General features: G+C 45.9%; 1 protein-coding gene across 4 annotated transcripts in view; it reads right to left on the reverse strand.

Annotated features, from left to right (window-relative positions):
- Window positions 1–12,473, reverse strand: part of SSBP2 (single stranded DNA binding protein 2) — a 273,412-nt gene extending 260,939 nt beyond the window's left edge. For all 4 annotated transcript variants that reach the window (XR_013346153.1, XM_077817137.1, XM_077817136.1 and 1 more), the window contains exon 1: window positions 12,367–12,473. Coding sequence is in view for 3 of the 4 variants with exons in the window: in XM_077817137.1 (XP_077673263.1) it covers window positions 12,367–12,425 (59 nt within the window). In the remaining variant the exon portion in view is untranslated. The remainder of the gene's footprint in view (window positions 1–12,366) is intronic.
- Between the last annotated feature and the right edge of the window lie 8,977 nt (window positions 12,474–21,450).

Consider the following 21,450-nt stretch of genomic DNA (forward strand, 5'->3'; position numbering starts at 1 on the left):
GAGACCATATACACGACTGGAAATGACTATGGAAACTAGCATATATTGCAGATATCTTTGCTCATTTAAACAACCTCAATCTATCCTTGCAAGGGAAACTCATATCCATATTCCATGTTCAAGACAAAGTGAGCACCTTGGTCACAAAACTGAAACAGTGGCATAAACATCTTAGTCGTCGTGAACTGGACTCCTTTCCATCTCTTCATGACTTAGTAATAAATTTGACTAACGAACTTGATAGCGATGTGTTGCAAACCATGAAGCAGCATTTGGAAAGCTTGCAGAAAGATCTTCGTAAGTATTTCCCTGAACCGGACAGCACCTTTGAATGGATAAGGAACCCTTTTATCATCAATGTTCAAACATCGCCAAATAACCTCTCTGTTCAGAAGAAGAACAGCTCTTGGAGCTGGCTTCAGATAGCTTCCTGAAAACAAAATTTGAGCAAAATACACTGACGTCATTTTGATTGGGGGTTAGCTCTGAATATCCAGCTCTATCGGACAAAGCTGTCAAGTATCTTCTGCCTTCTCCCACCTCATATTTGTGCGAGATCGGATTCTCTGCGCTGGTTGGCATCAAAACAAAAAAAAGAAATCAGCTTATTGATGGGGAGCCCCATCTTCATCTTAAGATCACAAACATCGAGACAGATATCCCCGCGATAGTGTCTGGTCAAAAGCAGTTCCATCCCTCGCACTGAATAGTTTGGTTTGTACTGAAAAATTTTCAGTACTGAAATAGTAAGTATTAAAACTAGCGCTTTCTTCACTAACCTAACCAAACAGCGTATTTTAATTTCAGAATGATACAAATTCACCATATATATATATATATATACACGCTGTTCTGCCAGACTGTTGATTGGCTTCTATTATTTTAATTATTTCTAGTACTATTTCTATATGTAAGTATTATTTCTATTAAAATTTTTGTTGCAACTGTACGTAATATAATTGTATTTATTTCTAATAAATATTTAATCCAGAATTAAACGAATTAGGAGTGTGTTATAAAAATGTGGCTACCATCCCCCCCAAAAGTATCTTCACCAGAGAAGGGGTACGCCGGTAAAACAAATGTCTCAAAAGGGGTACGCAACTGTTGTAAGTTTGGGAAACACTGCTTTAAGGAAAAGGGGGCCTCATCCATCTTTGAATTTAAAAAGTTAATTACCCTCAAAGGGAAGGTCCTTAATATTTGTTATTTGAGCCTCCCTGGAAATCCCCCCGAAGATCTTCTCATGGCCACCAATGTAGATACATGCTACTATGTTGGAGATATCCAGTGCAACCTGTAAGAATCTGAGGACTATCAGCTATCCTTCAGACATGATGGTCTTTTAGCTCCTTTCTGTGATCTTGAGATAGCCTATCCAAAAACTGAGACAGTTTGTCCAGCTGAAATAACTGTATTGTACAGAAGCACTTGATAATTAGTCATGCATATCTGGAAGATGGCAGATTAATAGACTTTGCCTTTGAACAGGTTCAGGCTCTTTGGGACTTTCTTTCTAGGTGTAGATTTGGGAGCTCTTACCACAGGTGATCCTGGTATTGGCTGGGAATAAGTACACACGTTTCTTGGAAGGGACTTGGTATCTCTTCTCAGCTCACTTGGATGTGGCCAGAATTAATGCTAGTGTGCCACAGGTCTTTCACAAGGTCCAACAGTCCCTCATTTATAGGCATGGCAACCTTGCCAGGCATAGAAGGATGCAAGATGTCCAGGAGCTTGTGAGGCTTCTCCTGCACCACTTTCAGAGGCTCTGCCATATGCATGATGAATTCCTGGAATGCCTTTAACTCACTAACTGAAGAAGGCATCAAGGAACCTCACTGGGAGAGGAAGAGGAGACTGAAGTGGGGACAAGTCGTTCTTCCCCTTGTAGATGTTGTCCTTGTTACTTTCTTTAGGTTGCCTCTCCAGGATCCGAGGCTGCACTAACTGACCTGACTATGTTGGTTTATATTCCTTTTTTGAGGAGGAGGATCTATCTCTACAGGGGTCCAATGATGCAGACTTGAGGGAATTATAGCTGCACCCCACCCCCATCCCCAGGCATCTAGTAGGGCTAAGGCAAGTATGGGTACTGAAAGGAGGAACACATAGGAATGTACCAGGACAGATGTTCCCTATGAGCCATAGGTAGCTTCCTGCTGCTCCTTATAGTTTCCTCCATGGGAATTCATAGATTCTCTTCCTACCTCCCACTATGCTAGCCAAGGAGAAGAGTCCCTACAATGCCCCAGTGGAGATGAAGAAAGGGAAAAGGAAAGATCATCCCATCAGTCCTGTGGCTCTGTTGTGCTCTGTCTAATTGGGCACGGAATGAAATTGGAACTGGAGATGTGATTGCAGAGCCATTGGCCATTATCTTGGAAAACTCATGGCGATCGGGGGAGGTTCCGGATGATTGGAAAAAGGCTAATATAGTGCCCATCTTTAAAAAAAGGGAAGGAGGAGAATCCAGGGAACTACAGGCCAGTCAGCCTCACCTCAGTCCCTGGAAAAATCATGGAGCAGGTTCTCAAGGAATCAATTTTGAAGCACTTAGAGGAGAGGAAAGTGATCAGGAACGGTCAGCATGGATTCACCAAGGGCAAGTCATGCCTGACTAACCTAATTGCGTTCTATGACGAGATAGCTGGCTCTGTGGATGAGGGGAAAGCAGTGGACTGTTATTCCTTGACTTTAGCAAAGCTTTTGATACGGTCTCCCATAGTATTTCTGCCAGCAAGTTAAAGAAGTATGGGTGGATGAATGGACTATAAGGTGGATAGAAAGCTGGCTAGATCGTCCAGCTCAACGGGTAGTGACCAATGTCTCCCTATCTAGTTGGCAGCCGGTATCAAGCAAAGTGCCCCAAAGATCAGGCCTCTGGTACCAGGCCCACAGATAAACCACTTCGTACTATATATGCCCTGGGTACCAATGCACTGGGCGCTGAGGACCACAGTGTGGGAGTTGTGCCAGGTACCCAGGCTTCAGTTGTTGAAGGTTCAGTACCAAAAGAGATGCAGTTCCCAGGTTTAATTGATACCATCAGCACTCTCAACAGTCAGTACCAGCATACCAGAGGGACCTTTCTTCTCAGGATGTGGGCTGCCTTTTGATAGTTGAGTCTGAGATGAGTCTTGTTGCTAGACTCAGCTGACATTCGAGAGAGTCACCTATGCCTCAGCTCAGCAAAGCGGGTACAGAGGCGGACAACTGGGGTCTCTTAGTCAATGTAACCCAGAAGCTCAGGTGGAATCTCAGCTCACCAGGGTTCTCATGGAGATCCATGACCACAGGACTAGTGTCCAGCTATGTCCTACCTTTTGGTGTCCGAGGAGGCTTAACTAGAAAGCTCCAGGAGGAACACTTTTAAGCTGGTTTCTCTAGCTTCTGGGGTCCATTTAGAGAAGAAGCAACATATAGTATTGTTACCTTTTTTTTTTAACCTAAGCGGGTAGTCGAAGTTTGGGCCTTGGGGATATTCCATCTGGGAGCAGAAATTGGTTACAGTCAGGTATTTCTTTGATGCTGTTTTGTTTATTTGCAAAGAATGTACAAAGGAATCAAACAGCAGGAAACAGCTTCTTTTGTTTACAGCACCAAGAAAACGTTTTTCAGCCTGCACCCTCCCCAGGTTTCTTCCATGGTCAGACACCATGCTTTCAGCTGCTCTTTCCAGCTGTCTCTGTCTCCTAGTCTCTCTCAGTTTCTGAGTGTTCTACCTTTTTCCTTACACACACAAAACATTAACAATACTTAGCAAAAGCCCTCTGCCCATTCAGTACAAACTCCTGGGTGAGTTCACAGCCCTCTTTTGACTTAGGTGTGGGGAGAGGGGGGGTTCTGATTAATTCATCCTGACAATTATGTTAATTGAAGGGTATATTCACATTTAATCTCAAAGAGGTTTGCGATCAAAGCAATATCCAGTACCTCTCAACACAACAGTACATCACTCGGGAATGGGTCCTTCTCCTAAACAAAATAGGCACCTAGAGTGCCGATCATTAAGTGGCATTAAACCCATGAGAGACAAGTTTTAAATCCCAAAGATTTTGCCACTGCTAGAGCCCCTGTTGGGGGGGGGTGTTCTAGCCTAAAATTCAGAAACTGACTAAAATAAAAATTTGTATTTGTGTGCCTGTATGTTGCCAACAGGCAACAAGAATAACAACACTAAACCAGCACAATGCACAGAGAAGCAGGCATCTCGCTGCCCTGGATGTTAAGAATGAACTGAGGAATGGTTGGGCCCATTCCATCTTTTATGCTCTTGAGCAATGTTCCCTCAAATTTTTGACAGGCTGTGTGCGCAAAAAATTTCTTCTGTGGAAATTTTTGTGCGTGCAGTGTTTTGCCATGTGCGCGCAGTTTAGATGTGTGTGCACGCGCGCACGCACACAGCATAGAGAGAACAGTGCTCTCACGTGGGGGGAATGAGGGTACACAGGTGTGGCCCAACAGTCACTGTTAGCCAAAGGAATCCAATCTCGTGTGCATGGGACACCTGAGATTCAAGAGTGGAATCCACGTGCACAATCACTTAAAGAAGAACCAAAATTTATCAGCTTTGCAATTAGGAGTATTATTTTTGTGTCTTCTTGGAATATATAATATGCTTTATTACAGCTGTTATTCCAGATATACAAGTAAGCTACCCTCATGTATTTTTGTATGTGCATACACCTGCCCATCTTCTACTTATTTCTTTTTGCGGTTATACTTCTTAACATCAGATTAAAACGAATTAAGCTAAAAGAAATGTTAAAACATATCCACTGATTTCCATTAGTTACTGACTGCTTCCTCCAACAAGGTTTAGATTTTTAAACTGGAGCCCCATCATGCTCTCAACTAAAATGAATGGGAGACTTGCAATTGGCCTCAATGGGACCAGAAGTAAGCCATTACTCTTTTTTCAGGAAAGATTTGCTTAACATTAAAGACAGTATGCAAAAACTTAAAATTGGAATGCACAATCTCATATCGCTCATGGTGAATAACACAGAAAGAGCATATTTTTAGGGTGTGTTGGGGGAGGAGAAGGAGAGAACAGCGCAAAGAAGGAAAGATGATCTTTTATACTTTAGCTTTTGCCACCCTCCTCCAGCACAAGATCTCTAGTCCTGCAAAACGCTTAAGCACATACTTAAGTTTAGCTCTGTTGAAATCAATAAGGGCATGGCTACACTTGCAGGTGTAGAGCACTGGGAGCTACACCAGTCTTTGGAGACTGCAGCAGGGAAAACGCTGCCGAGTGTTTACACTCTCAGCTGGAAGCGCACTGGCGTGGCCACATTAGCAGCTCTTGCAATGCCACAAAGAGCAGTGCATTGTGGTAGCTATCCCTGTGTTCAAGTGGCTGCAGAGTGCTTTTCAAATGCGGGGGGGGTGGGAGAGAGTGTGACAGGGAGTGTGCTGTGTGTATGTGGGGGGAGAGACAGTGGGTTTTTGGGGTGCTGAGTGTGTGTCAGCATGCTATCTTGTAAGTTCAGACCACTCTCACCCCCATCTCTCACTCACACAGTCACAGCAAGCAACATTCCACCCTAACGGTTTGCTTTATCCCAGAGCAGATAAGCATGCCAGCTGTCAAAACAGAGCTTTGAAAGGGCATTTCCGCATTCCTACAGCCAATTCCAAAACAATGACAAGAGTGGCCACTTGACTTAAGGGGATTATGGGACATTTCCAGAGGCCGATCAAAGTGCAGTAATGCAACTAACTCATTCACACTAACGCTGGGGCGTTTCAGCTGAGGCACAACAAGCGTTATGCTTCGCGTGGAGCTGGATTAACAGTTGCAGAGTCCAGGCGCTCTAAGTGCCTTGCCAGTGTGGACAGGTCATGAGTTAGGGCACCTGGGGCTGCTTTAATGCGCTGTAACTAGCAAGTGTAGCCAAGCCCTAAGACTACTCATGTGCTTAAAGTTACACACTTATTATAGTGCTGTGCTGGAATGAACCTATGTATCTACAACCTGATATAGCTAATGTCTGCTATTACCACTTGTGTTATATCTAAAGTGTAATCAGGTTTATAATTGTAATTCAGCCCATTTAGGGTAATTTAGTCAGAGTTTGAAATGTCCATATACTTGAAACCTTTTCTAAGAGCACCTGCTCAGTGATGCACCAAACCTGCATCGTAGTGGGTCGATGGCAAACAAATGAAAAACTTTTGTCATTTCCAAAACATTCTGGATGTGGCCCCCCCTTATCAAAATGTCTTGCGTACTGCAGCAAATCTATAGATAGGGTCCCATAATAGTATTCCTGCAACCAATACATTTATTTTTACAGGCAGCATCCACATACTGTACAATTCAACCTGATGAATCAAATCAAGATGTAAACTCAATTCTAGTAGATTTTTCAGAACAATCTGGATTAACCTGACAATTCTGTTTTCATATTTAGAAATTAAAACTGACCTCTACAGCCTTAAAAACATTTTAAGATGGCAGGAATTATCACGATGTCAGCTCTCCAGGATTTATTCCAAATAGTTTTGAAATAAAAAGTTCTACCATGAAGATCTGCTAAGAGATATGGCGGGGGAGGAGGGAACCAAACTCAAAAACTTGTTAGTGAGTCAGTGGTCAACTTCAGGCAGAGGAAATGGCTTTTGCCTTCAGCTCTCAAAAAGAAAAATCAAAAAAGTAAAAGAATTGGAGATGAATTAGATATCAGCATACTCTATAACTCAGGACCTGAGAAACTGACTCACTGACTTCCTAGTGATGAGTAGGAAATTTGCCCTGGTGAGATAGGCCTAAACTATTAGTTTCTTTTAAATCTAAGCATTTTTTTTTAAAAAAATAATAATGTTTCCAACCCTTATAGTTGCAAAGATATTTTCATAATGTGAATTGATGTAATTCTGCCTTCCTGAGTTTGCAGACAAAATACTCCAGAACTTCTGCTGCTGTTCACAGATTTGTTAGTAAAAGCAGAGTCAGAAACAGAAATCACCGGTCAGTTTCACAATTTCTGTGCAGAATCCTGTGGGCACCACTGAAAATTACAGGAACTCACTCTATTGTTGCTTGGGAAATTATTCTGAACCAAGCTAGACACAGTAGCTATTCATCTAAAAGACCCAAAAAAACAAAAACCAGAAGAAGAGAGCGGAGGAGACCTCCTTCCTCACAACAGCAAGCAGGTTCAGAGAAGAAAAAAAGAAAAATCCCCATTTCTCTTCAAGCAACTGTTGGCAAAGGTCAAATCTGCAAGACACCTACCAGCCAGACTAATACCAAAGATGAGGAAGGTCAAGGACAGCACCTAAATAGAAATGCAAGCACTCTTGCCTTACCTACAGTTTGGGGGTGGAAGAAAACCTAGGGCTTTCATTAGACCTTTGATAATTAAAGTCCAATGGGAGATTTGCCTTTGACTTAAATGAGCATAGGATCAATCTGTAAGGTAATTTATTTTGGCTCTTTCGTCTTTTGTATTAGCTCTGTCCAGTAGGTTTACTCCTCTGATTAGCAGGCATCTGACAAATTTTTCAATCTCTGCCAACACACCCATACAGTCCACTGGGGGGAAAAGCACCTTGAAGTCCCTGGTTTATAGATTTGCTGAGTAACTGCTGAAAGATCCAGATTACTGAAGATACAGACAACTATTTGTGTGTTTAAGTGAACCGAATAGTTTCTCTTCTAAATCTAATTTTGCCCATGAGTTCTTTTATACTATTTTTCTTCCTTATTAAATGTTTGTAAATACTAATGTAAATAAGTCTCCAATGTTCCACTTTTCTCAAAAAAAGCATGGCTTGTAAGTAAAGGTATATAAGGAATCACACAGAATGTAAAAATCTGATCCCGCTCCCACTGAAATCAATTTATGGAGTTTTGTCACTGAGTGCAGTGGGAAAAGGTTCAGGCGCCAACTCTGAATTAATCCACCGCTGATGTAGAGGAGGGAGTCAGGGAAATACATTCTGCCCAGAAGAGACAACAAAAATGGGTGCTGAGAAAAATTTAAGATCCTTTTCACAATATAGATGAGCCTTATTAGATCTTGGCACAGCATGAGTAGTAGAGGGACTAATGTTGAATACAACTTTCCTGTCCATAATGCAAGTGGGGTGGCCTGACCCCAGAATCAAGTTACCATTCTTTAACTAGGATGGCGGGGAGGGAGGAGCTTCTCTGGGTTTTTTTTCCTTCCATCCATCTTCCTTTTTAATCTTTGTTCTTCAGAGCTACTCTGTCCTCCTTTTTAGTGTTTTACTTAACTGTGCTATGCCTGTTTGGTGTAGAGTTAAATACAGATGAAAATATTTCATATCTGTTCACTTTAGATTTGCTGTTAAGATACTTTAAATGAATGACTTGCCCCTGAGGTCAGGTGGGAGAGACAAAGAGAGAGTATAGGAGGAAATTCTCATAATCTTGACACTGAAAACCTGTCAAAGGCTATTATAAAGTGATATATTAGACTGAAAATTGTAAAACATACCTAACATTTTTTCTTTATTTTACTTAAGAAAAATTAAGAAACATAAAAAAATTATATTGATAGCAGCATTTAATATAGATATACCTCCAGGAAAACACCTGACACTGAGATCAGTCTATATGTCCATGACACTTGATTTTTAAAAAACAAAAGGTGTGCACAGTTTTCCACACTTCAAAAATTCTCCATCACTAATAGACTTCTTGTGAAGAATTTCTGTCACCAGCACTCATTTTCTCAGGCAAGACCCAAATGTGTAAACTCATGCTACTGTATTTTAAGAAATACTTAATATTAACCCAATTTTAACATGGAAAAAATGTATAAAATGCATAGCTAGTAACAAATCTCCAAGATACTTAAGCATAGATAACTAGATGTGACAGTATACAGTTAAACTAAACAATTTTGCATTCTACAAACTTTCCCAGATATTGGTCTCTAACACAGTATGTGATCACATGTGTGTGTGAGAGAGACAAGGAGAGACAGACACCCCTCTGCAGCAATCACCAATTTTTTTAAAGGATTCAGTATAAAAAAAGCTGTGTTACAACCATCGTGAATTCCTTAGGAAACATTATAACAAACTCATATATTTCTTGTTTCAAAACTATACTCTTTTATAACAGTGATTAACTTTTTAATATAATTATTTGTCACAGTCTACTGTGATTAAATAAATGCTTTACATAGGTTGAGTCAAACATCCTTTCTATTCCTAGAGTTTTCAAATCAACACAACTTCATTCATGTGTTGGAAAGAGGTTTCCCTCTGTAGGGATACTCTTTTTGATCTGATGACAAATGTTCTCAGTAGAACCAGATTCAGACATCTATTCTGGGGAAAATACCATAACAAAGACAAAACCAAAATTTTACAAACCCAGGGAAGGAAAAATATCTCGTAATGCATCTTGTTCTACTGATAAGGAACTTGAAAACATCTAGTGCAAAAATTCTGAAGAGAGAGAGAGAGAGAGAGAGAGAGAGTGTGTGTGTGTGTGTGAATAATGACATGCCACAGCAGTAGCCAAGTTTATTTCTGAATTCTAAATTATTTTCATCCATAAATGTAGTCAACAAAAATACTATGTAGTAATCACTCAGTCAATGGTTTAAAAGCGATCCTCCTGAAATATTGTACATTCATAAGGTAATCCTTACATGAGCAGTACAGATTTCCAGCTGCTAGTTGTAATGAATGGGAGATGGAATGTATTTAAATCAAATAGCACCATCTAGCAGGCCCCCCATAACTTCACATAGGAGGGTAGTTATTACTTGGTGATAGCTCAGTTTGGCAGGCCTCACTTGTAGAATATTAAGGATTTTGATACTGCACGTTAAAGTAGTGCCTTATTGGTACAAAAGTTTGGAGGAAAAGTAAAGTAGAGAGAAAAAGATATATATTTTAACGTTTCAGCCCTAAGATTAAAAAAAAACAATACTGCAAAATCTTCATGATGCAAGCCATACAGGAAGTAAAACTAAACTAAATCTACAAAGGTCATCATTCTGAAAGTCAGATTTTTCTGAGGATCCCCTCACAGATTCAACAGCAAGATAATATTAGTTGGTTGGATTTTAGCACTTTTCAAAGTAGATGACACACAGTGGAAAGTACCAGGCACAAAACAGCTGAAATTCTTCTACAATTTCTCTACACAAGTCTAACAAAATGATGTTTGTCCTAATGTATGGTAATTTAATTCTTTTTGCTAAATATTTTTGCAAGAAGCACCAACAGTTGATTAGTCTGTTCAAGTTCTGTCTCAAACCCCATACCAGCAATTCTCATTTCCTGTCAACAATTCCCTCCGCCTTTGTACAATTCCCTATTTCAAAGTTATACATATAGTTCCCAAACATCACGCAATAACAATGTTTTAAATCTCTTCAAGCATCTCCCTCTCCTTTGTCTCTCAGCAAAGATGCCTGGCCTGCTACTGCTCTAGGAAGTGTGTGTGTGTGTGTGTGTGTGTGCCAACCTCTGGAATTAGGAAGTGCTGCTCCTCTAAAATGCTGCAACAAGGAAAACTTTTAGGTGAAGGTTCAAGACACGCTGCCTGAAGGAAACTCATCAGTCATGCCTGGACTATTCATTTTCATGTTAAATGCAGTTCTGGGGTGGTGTGCAATGTGATTTCTGCACAAGATATATACAAATAGTTTTTCTGGCTGGAAGTCCCCTCGCTCCCTCAATGGCTTTATCCTGAGCTTTCACAGGCTGCAGCAGACTGACTGAATGGTCCTGGCCAGAAGAATTGAAGCCACATACTATACACTTCCTTCTCCCCCTCTCCTGTACTAAGCCCATCACACATGGGCTCTTCCTCCTACTTCACAGTAAGCACCTCCTGTCTGTGCTTCACAAATCTCAATAATGCAAACCAAGTCTGCAAGTACAGCAAACTTAAAAGAACACCATCAACTTGAAAGTCACATTTCTGTCTAAGCATGTTGTATCTACTATAATTACCAATAATATCTAACAGAACTATAACTGAAGGAAGTTAACCAAGTCACTTTACTTCTCCATATTTTTCCAGTTTATTTATTTTGTGCATTTGGTTGTGCTGTGTATAGTCAGTTTCACTGTTTCCCCAGACACTCAGTCAGTTTCTCCCTCCCCTAAAAGGCATTTGTAAACATAATCAGGTGAACAGAAATACACCTATACAATTTATTTTAAAGGATGTTTTTAAAAAGATCAAGATATGATATTCAAAGGAGGCTTCTCAAAAACATTTTTGAAGATTAGTCAGTTTTTATAAATTCAAGTCCTTGGTGTCCCTTGAACATGTGCGTTGGGGATACATGGGAAAGGGATGCCTCACTGCCATAGAACAGAGATCCTTCTAATTGTCACTGGTTGTATTGTTGGCACTATCCCACCACACACCTACAACTACACAAAAGCCCCCCACAAAAAAATCAGTACCATGTCCCCTTCTTCCCCAAACCAACAGGCCCTCATAATATCTCTGTATTCTTCCTACACAACCTCCTTTTCCCCTTCTCCTCCAACCACAACAACATCCCCACTAATCCCTTTTCCCCACCCACAACAGCCCCAGTTTCACTCCCAAGGAACAATGCACAGCCCACCCACCCCCAGCCCTTCCTCCCCTACACACACTAACCCGCTGTCCTGCCCCCACCCTAGGGAGGGATGAGGCTGGGAGAGCACATCAGGGCTCTGGCGGGGAAGGACAGGGGGAGATATTAGGTCCTGATAAAAAGTTGAGAGCTGCAGAGTTGCAGGCAGCACAGGGAGCTTCTGCCTCTCCCACCCCAGCGGGAGCCCCACAGCGGCGCCCCCCAGCAGCACAGGCTAGGCTCTTTGTTACCAAAGTTAGTCCAACACTTCCCACCGGCACAGACCCCCTTTGGGGACGGGGACAGGGGAGGGGGGGCCTCCCCCAACCTTCCGCTCCTTGCCCTAGACCGTCACCCTCCAATGCGAGGGGCTCAGCCCCCGCCCGCGCTGCACCCCCACCCCACAATGCGCGGGGCTCAGCCATCACCTGCCGTTCACCCCGCGACGGGCGAGGGGTTCGGGCGCCTCCTGTCCCACCTCCCTGCCGAGCGCGGGGAACTCAGACACTGCTGCCTCCGCCACCCCCCAGCAACGAGAGCAGCTCGCAACCCCCGGACCCTTCCCCCAGCTTGCCAGCGAGGGGCTCGTGCACCCGACTCCTAACCCTCGGGTCCTCCGCACCCCAAGCCCTGGCTGCCCCGCTCCGGCTCCCCGCTGGCTCCCCTCAGCTCCGCGACCGTGCGCGCGGCCCCCTCTCCGGCGAGCAGGAAAGTTACTTTGTGCAGGGTCTGTGAGGGTGTGTGCGCCCCCCGCCCAGTCCGCCTGTGCGGTCCGGCGGGCTGTACTCACTTCTCCCTGGCCTGGCTGTCGGACGGGACGCTGCTGTTGCTCTTGCCTTTGCCGTACATGCCTGCAGAGAGCTCCGACTGTCACGCACCTGTCAACCCATCACAGCCTCCCCAGGAACAGCCCCGTCACCATGGAGACACTGCCACACACACACACCATTGGTCCGCTGCACGTTCGGGCACGCCCACAACACAGTGATTGACAGGCGGAGACCAGGACTGACTGCTCCCTCCTCCTCCCCGCTTCCCCCACCCCTCGGCTCCTCCTCCCCCTCCCCTCTCCCTTCTCCAGCGCAAGGGGGAATTTGAAACGGTTGTAGAAGGATTTTAAACAACTGGCTGTTCTGTGCGCTCGACACCCCCCCTCCGTCGCTGCCGGAGAGGGAGAGCGCTGGGGAGAGAGGGAAAGTGCGGACTGGATTCCACAGCCACGGCACCCGGCAGCTTCAGGCCCTCCTCCCGCCGCCCAGCCAGCGACACGGGCAGCTTCAGCCCCCTCTCCCCCCGACCAGCTAACCAACCGTCCCCCCAGCCACAGCCAGCCTCAGCCCCCTACCCCCCCCACTGCTCAGCCCCCAGCACAGCCAGCCTCAGCCCCCTACCCCCCACTGCTCAGCCCCCAGCACAGCCAGCCTCAGCCCCCTACCCCCCCCCCACTGCTCAGCCCCCAGCACAGCCAGCCTCAGCCCCCTACCCCCCCCACTGCTCAGCCCCCAGCACAGCCCGCCACTACCCCCTCCCCCCACTGCTCTACCACCCACAGGCCGCCGCGCCGGGCAACGAGACCTGCCCCACGGCTCAGCCAGCGGCAGGCGCGTTACCCCGGCCCTGGTGTTCAGTGGGGGAAGTGAGACCCCCAGACAGCCAGCCTCTGCCCCACTGCTCAGCCAGCCTCTGCCCCCCTCCTCACTGCTCAGCCCCCAGAACAGCCAGCCTCAGCCCCCTACCCCCCACTGCTCAGCCCCCAGCACAGCCAGCCTCAGCCCCCTACCGCCCCCCCACTGCTCAGCCCCCAGCACAGCCAGCCTCAGCCCCCTACCCCCCACTGCTCAGCCCCCAGCACAGCCAGCCTCAGCCCCCTACCCCCCCCCACTGCTCAGCCCCCAGCACAGCCAGCCTCAGCCCCCTACCCCCCCCACTGCTCAGCCCCCAGCACAGCCAGCCTCAGCCCCTACCCCCCACTGCTCAGCCCCCAGCACAGCCAGCCTCAGCCCCCTACCCCCCCCCACTGCTCAGCCCCCAGCACAGCCAGCCTCAGCCCCCTACCCCCCCCACTGCTCAGCCCCCAGCACAGCCAGCCTCAGCCCCCTACCCCCCCCCACTGCTCAGCCCCCAGCACAGCCAGCCTCAGCCCCCTACCCCCCACTGCTCAGCCCCCTACCCCCCACTGCTCAGCCCCCAGCACAGCCAGCCTCAGCCCCTACCCCCCACTGCTCAGCCCCCAGCACAGCCAGCCTCAGCCCCCTACCCCCCCCACTGCTCAGCCCCCAGCACAGCCAGCCTCAGCCCCCTACCCCCCCCACTGCTCAGCCCCCAGCACAGCCAGCCTCAGCCCCCTACCCCCCCCACTGCTCAGCCCCCAGCACAGCCAGCCTCAGCCCCCTACCCCCCACTGCTCAGCCCCCAGCACAGCCAGCCTCAGCCCCCTACCCCCCACTGCTCAGCCCCCAGCACAGCCAGCCTCAGCCCCTACCCCCCACTGCTCAGCCCCCAGCACAGCCAGCCTCAGCCCCCTACCCCCCACTGCTCAGCCCCCAGCACAGCCAGCCTCAGCCCCCTACCCCCCCCCACTGCTCAGCCCCCAGCACAGCCAGCCTCAGCCCCCTACCCCCCCCACTGCTCAGCCCCCAGCACAGCCAGCCTCAGCCCCTACCCCCCACTGCTCAGCCCCCAGCACAGCCAGCCTCAGCCCCCTACCCCCCCCACTGCTCAGCCCCCAGCACAGCCAGCCTCAGCCCCCTACCCCCCCCACTGCTCAGCCCCCAGCACAGCCAGCCTCAGCCCCCTACCCCCCCCCACTGCTCAGCCCCCAGCACAGCCAGCCTCAGCCCCCTACCCCCCACTGCTCAGCCCCCTACCCCCCACTGCTCAGCCCCCAGCACAGCCAGCCTCAGCCCCTACCCCCCACTGCTCAGCCCCCAGCACAGCCAGCCTCAGCCCCCTACCCCCCCCCACTGCTCAGCCCCCAGCACAGCCAGCCTCAGCCCCCTACCCCCCCCCACTGCTCAGCCCCCAGCACAGCCAGCCTCAGCCCCTACCCCCCACTGCTCAGCCCCCAGCACAGCCAGCCTCAGCCCCCTACCCCGCCCCCACTGCTCAGCCCCCAGCACAGCCAGCCTCAGCCCCCTACCCCCCACTGCTCAGCCCCCAGCACAGCCAGCCTCAGCCCCCTACCCCACACTGCTCAGCCCCCAGCACAGCCAGCCTCAGCCCCCTACCCCCCACTGCTCAGCCCCCAGCACAGCCAGCCTCAGCCCCCTACCCCCCCCACTGCTCAGCCCCCAGCACAGCCAGCCTCAGCCCCCTACCCCCCCCCACTGCTCAGCCCCCAGCACAGCCAGCCTCAGCCCCCTACCCCCCCCCCACTGCTCAGCCCCCAGCACAGCCAGCCTCAGCCCCCTACCCCCCACTGCTCAGCCCCCAGCACAGCCAGCCTCAGCCCCCTACCCCCCACTGCTCAGCCCCCAGCACAGCCAGCCTCAACCCCCTACCCCCCCCACTGCTCAGCCCCCAGCACAGCCAGCCTCAGCCCCCTACCCCCCCCACTGCTCAGCCCCCAGCACAGCCAGCCTCAGCCCCCTACCCCCCACTGCTCAGCCCCCAGCACAGCCAGCCTCAGCCCCCTACCCCCCACTGCTCAGCCCCCAGCACAGCCAGCCTCAGCCCCCTACCCCCCCCGCTGCTCAGCCCCCAGCACAGCCAGCCTCAGCCCCCTACCCCCCCCTCACTTCTCAGCCCCCAGCACAGCCAGCTTCTGTCTGCTCCTCCGCCCAGCACTTCTCAGTGTCTAGCACAACCAGCCTTAGCCCACCCACCCCCTGCTCAGCATGGCCAGACTCAGACCCCTGTCGCCTTCCAAAACTTTTTTTTTTGTAAACAATTTCCTGTTACAACTGTGAATAGTCTTGTTCTGGGGCCTAATTCATGATTTTGAATGTTTGGAGTTGGCAATACTACTTACATATGGAGGGTGTCTGATGGAGAACAACAGTCCAGCCCTGCCCTGCCTGTGGTGAGCAGCAGCAACTGACTAGCCCTGCCCTTCCTATTAATCAAATTAAATGAAAGGGCCTCAACACACAATGTCCTGAGAACCAAAACTGTAGGATTTAGAACAGATTTAGTAACTCCCATATAAAGAATATTAAGAGAAATGATGTACTTTTTTTAAAGCTACACCAGGGACATCATTTTCATATGAAGACACTCACCATTATTATTGTTTACTATTTGTCTTACAGTAGCACCCAGAAGTTTCAGTCAGAATGGAGGCCCTATTGTGCTTAAGAACACAAGAGCAACCATACTGAGTCTGACAATGGCCATTGCCAGATGCTTCACAGGAAGTGAACAGAACTGGGCAATGTATCAAGAGATCCAACCCCTTTCATCCAGTCCCAGCTGCTAGCAGCCAGAGGTTTAGGAGAGCCCAGAATGGGGGTTGTGTCTCTGATTATCTTGGTTAATAGCAGCTAATGGACCTATCCTCCAAGAACTTCTCTCATTCTTTTTTGAACCCAGTTATATTTTTGGTCTTCACAACATCCCCTGGCAACCATAGGCTGGAATGAAGGGTGCTGTCGCATCTCCTAGCTTGAAGTGGTTTCAATGATATACAGGGTTTACAGTTTGGTTCAATGACTCTCAGCACCTCCACTATAAAAATTGTTCCAGTACCCCTGCTGGCAATGAGTTCCACAGACTGACTGTGTGTTATGTGAAGAAGTACTTCCTGCTGTTTGATTTAAACCTGCTGCCTATTAATTTCATTGAGTCCCCTGGTTCCTGTGTTACGTAAAGGGGTAAATAACACATTCACTTTCTCCACCCCATTCATGATTTTATAGACCTCTATCATATTCCCCCCTCAGTTGTGTCTTTTCCAAGCTGAACAGTCACAGTCTTTTTAACCTCTCCCCATGTGAAAGCTGTTCAATATCCCTAATAATTTTTGTTTTTCTTCTCTGTACTTTTTCCAACTATAATACATCTTTTTTGAGATGGGGCAACCAGATGGGCCCAAGGAATGGGCATACTAATGACATTATGATATTTTCTGTCTTATTATCAAGCTCTTTCCTAATGGTTCCTAACAATCTGTTAGCCTTTTTTGACTGCCGCTGCATATTGAGCAGATGTGTTCAGAGCTATCCACAATGACTCTAAGAGCTATTTCTTGAGTGTAACGGCTAATTTAGACCCCATCCTTTTGTATGTATAGTTGGGATTACGTTTTCCGATATGCACTACTTTGCATTTGTCAACATTCAATCTGATCTGCCATTTTCTTGCCCAGTCACCCAGTTTGTGAGATCCTTTAACTAGTTACTGATCCATGAGAGGACCTTCCTTCTTTTCCCATTATTGCTTACTTTGCACTTTGGTGACTGGACTTGCCAAAGTTTATGCTCGGTTTTTTTCCTCAAAAAGATTTGACTTCCAGTTTTTAAAGGGTGTCTTTTGTCTCTAACTGCCTCTTTTATGTTGTTGTTTAGCCATGGTGGCATTTTTTTGGACGGCTTGTTTTTGTTATTTGGAGTATACATATAGTTTGAGCTTCTATTACGGTGGGTTTTTTTTAAAATTTCCATGCAGCTTACAGGCATTTCACTCTTGTGACTGTTTCTTTTACTTTCCCTTTAACAAACCTTGTTTTTGTGTAGTTCCCCTTTTTGAAGCTAAATATTACTGTGGTGAGTTTCTTTGGGTATTTTCCCCCCTACAAGGATGTTAAATTTAATTTCATTATGGTCGCTGTTACCGAACGATAATGCTTGGTGTTCTACAAGCATAGGTCTTGATCTTATAGAGCTCTGTCCCTGGGCTTCAGACCCCAAGCTCTAGCCCAAGCCCAAAGGTCTACACAGCTCTTTTTAGTGGCATAATGCGAGCCCAAGGCTGTAGACCCAGGCTCTGAGACTCACTGCTTTAAAATGCTATGTAGGCATACCTTGAGTGCCTTCCATGTGAAACTGATAGCAATAGTGAAGTCTCTACCAAACTTTATGGAATTTTTGACTCTTCTCCGTATTCAGGGTTAAAACTCTTCTTGGGATACATTGAGTTATTTTTGTTGATTGGTAGGATAATGTTTGTGTCTAGTTTGGAGATTTTGTTTTGGGATGGTGGTGTTTGGGTACAGTGGTTGTCACTGTGAATATTGTTCTTCCAATGGTAGAAAGGCTTTTATGAAGAGGAAAAAATTGCAATGTTTCTTAAAGATGTTTAGACTCTGGAATCATCTAATCTTCTTTGGAAGTTTGTTCCATAACCAGATTTCCTCAGTTGAGAAAGCTGGGTCCCCAGCTGTTACATGTTGCATCCAGGGCACTGTACACATGTCTCAGCAGCTCCTAGATTGAAATTTGGCCTTTAATGTAGTTAAGGCTTGATCCATTAGGGGTGGGATGAACTATGAAAGGGTGGGAATGAACTAAGAATGAGCAAAATGAGTAGGGTACCAATAACTCTTCTTTTGTAGGTCCCCCCAAAATTGTAAAACTCATTCTTCTGGATCCCCCATGTCTAGTAATGAAATTCAGAAGATAGTGTCAGAACTGTGCTTTGAGATCCTCCAGTGAAAGGCTGACTTAATTATGGTGTACGCAAAGAACCAAAATACTCGTAGGACTTTGTTTGAGATTTGCCAAGTTAACATCACAATTGCCTTCACAAGAGTGCTATCATCTTGCATTACGTGTCATCAATACAATGCAAACAAAACATCACATGGATACAAAAGTTTGTTCAGTAAACAGATAGATTAACATGAAAACATCCGAACAGTCTTATGAAGTTTTGTGTCATTAGTCCTCTTTAAAAAGTATTACACATGTACATAAAACATATTTGTGCCCTTGTTCAAATCATTTTTAGTACAAACACTGTTCTTTGCAACAGTGTTGCATCTCATGGGACCAATATTGTAATTAATGAGATTTGAAACACATATACTGAGAGAAATTAAGATCCTAATATAAAAAAAATAAAGATCCACTGTTTTTGTTTAAAAGGGGAGAGGGGTTACTTTAAAGCTTCTTAGTCCAAAACTGGAAAGGAATTCACAATGTATTTTTAGAGTGTTATAAAAAATCTCTTACATAATGCTGATTAATTCTTAGGTTTGAAGGAAGAGCACTAGGCTTTGTGTGTCAGAGTGTTGACCAGATGAGCCACTGAGGGGATGGTTTGGGATTTTTTTTTAACTTCTAGATATAGAATGCTACAATTATTCAACTATTACAGGATTTAGCTTTGTTTGGGCATCTATGAAGATTTTTCTGTTCCTGGAATCTGCATCTTATTCTTGGAAGTCTTTATCATTTTAAAACATATGTTACATTATATCACCCTGCCTGCGATATAGGATAGCTGCAAACCATTTCTTCTTTTGCTTTTCTTTTACTGCAGCTAGTTATGTTGTGGAGCAACGTTAAGAATGTCTGCAGTGGCACATTATCAGTTCAGCTCTGTCATAATGGCTGTTACTTCTGTAGAGCCACTAGTGCTCCACTTTCTTTATATGTTTATTATAATGATGTGAATAATCAATTTAAAATTCTTTTCATTTTGTGGATTTTTCAAAATCCTAACTATTGTAAATGGCTGAGTTCAGACAACATTCTCTTCCAAGACATTATATTTCAATAAATCCAATCATTAAATGACATTTCCTTATTTTTAATCCTAGTTATACCTGTATAGTTTTGAAGTGCAGCTGGAATGAATTTTGGCTAGCTGTCACATTTTAGAAATAAGCGTCATGGGCAAGAATAGACTAGGCTTGGTCCTTTTAAAAAGACATTTTAGGGGTTAGGTTAGCCTTGGGGACCCCAAGAGTTTCTCCTCCTTTTTTAATAGATTTCATCTCTCCATGAAATTTCTAACTAGGGACCTGATTCTGCAATCGTTAATCACAGGACCACTCACATGAATGAGGATTGCTCCCCTGAATAAGGGAGGGCCTAGCTCATCATTAGAGGCAGTACAAGGAGCAGAAAAGCAAAAGAAAAGCTCTGGTTGTTGCTGTCTTCCAGTGGGAAAGAAATCAAAGGCTGGTGGGAATGGCTCAACTGCAGTGCGAGTGGGAGGAGTAAGAGAAGGCTCAGAGACAAGGCTGGTTTCATTGCCTGCCAGCTTGGTGCCCTGAGCTCATAGCATCAGAATTCCCTTCCCCAGTACAGTCCCCTCTTATCTTCAGCAGAGCTCATGCTGTCACCCCCAATTTCTTTTGTAAGTACTTCTTCAGTCCCCTGGGAGAAGTTCCCATCACTGGAGGTTTATTCCCTACAGGCGGTTAGTGCTGCACAAGGTTGCTTGATTGGCCCCATGCCCTGATGATAGAGGGCCCAGTCTTGTGACGTGCTGAGCATTCCTACTGAAAAGAGTTAAGGGGCATTCAGCATCTTTCAGGATTGGATCCAATGGGCTAGACTGTGCTTTTATGACAGTCCACATCCCATCCCAGGATCCTGCAGGGAAGCATGCAAACCACTAAACCCCTTCACCTGCTCTACTCTTCTTGCTGGTCCTAATTTGCAGGCTTTTGTATGAAAGCTGGTTTTAGCCCTGCTTCATCCTTACCCTTTTTGGCTTCTCCAAAGAGCACAGGGACTGCAATTTTGCCTGGCCTTTACATGGACATTCAAGGGGGAGTAAAGACTCTCTTTGTATACTCCTCTTACAGTGTTCAGCAATGTGAGGGCCATGCAGAATCTCACCCACAGTTAGCATTTCCTAGCGGAGATCAAGACATTAGAAATAACTTTCAAAAAAATCAGACCAAGATTAGTCTATTACTCCCTCTAGCACAGTATGGGCCAGCGTGAATGCTTAACACCTGTGGTCAAATCACTACTCTGGCTTCCTGTTTGCTTCCAGTTGCAAATCAAACTGTTGATGATGATCTTTAAAGCCTTGTGTGACATTCTTTGTCCATAATTTATAGTTCATGACAAAAAGAAACAAACTAAACTGCTCATATGTTTTAACAAGAGGCCTGACTGAAACTAGATTGAGCCAGACAACCTAGTTTGTGAAAGGTGGTATCTGTGCTAGGTTGTTAAGCATTTGAAAGACACCTATTAATTATCATTACTGCCTCAATGGTCCATCTTCTAAAGAATGCAAGACCCTAATGTGTGAGTAGGTAACTGGAGAAAAATGGCTTGGAAATTGGGGATAACTGCCTTAGATCGGGGTTTCCAGGGGAATAAGGGACTTAGTTGGGCCCCAATACTGCAAGGAGTTCCATGTGGGCAGAACCATAAATGGCACTCCTTTCAGGTGCAGGCAGGGGACGGGATCCACCCACACTGCAGCACTGGAGGCTTTGTCTGGTTCAACTAGCACCATGTACAGAAACAAATACTTGTGTCAGAAGAGCCTATATTACCTTATTACTTGCTGTCCCACAAAATTCAGCACTCTTTTATGAAAAAAAGATGATCTCATTATGGAGCAGCTGATAATTTCTGACTTGGTCTGACACAGGCAGACTGCTAACTTCAACAGGTTTAGCTATCACAATAGCCACTTGTGTGTTTTGTCTTTAGAATTAGTCAAAATGTGCCTCCATAAGATTTAATGATGAGGTTACATATGATGGGATGCAGGTTTGGGTGTGTCCGGGAGCAGAATTTGGCCTTTAGCCAGTAATGTATCATTACTAGATCAACAAATCTGTTCAGAAGCCTCAACATTTTAAAATTTATTAATCTCTGTTTTAAAAAAAAAGATTCCAATGCAAGCAAAAGCCCTCAAACTTAGGATCTGGAAAAATAAATGGCCACAGCTATCATACTGTGACAGCTTTGGCAAACCTTTACACAGTTTTATAAAACAAATACTGGGTGATGTTCTATTC

This window comes from Eretmochelys imbricata, chromosome 5 (genome assembly GCF_965152235.1).
Source record: "Eretmochelys imbricata isolate rEreImb1 chromosome 5, rEreImb1.hap1, whole genome shotgun sequence".
Lineage (NCBI taxonomy): Eukaryota > Metazoa > Chordata > Testudines > Cheloniidae > Eretmochelys > Eretmochelys imbricata.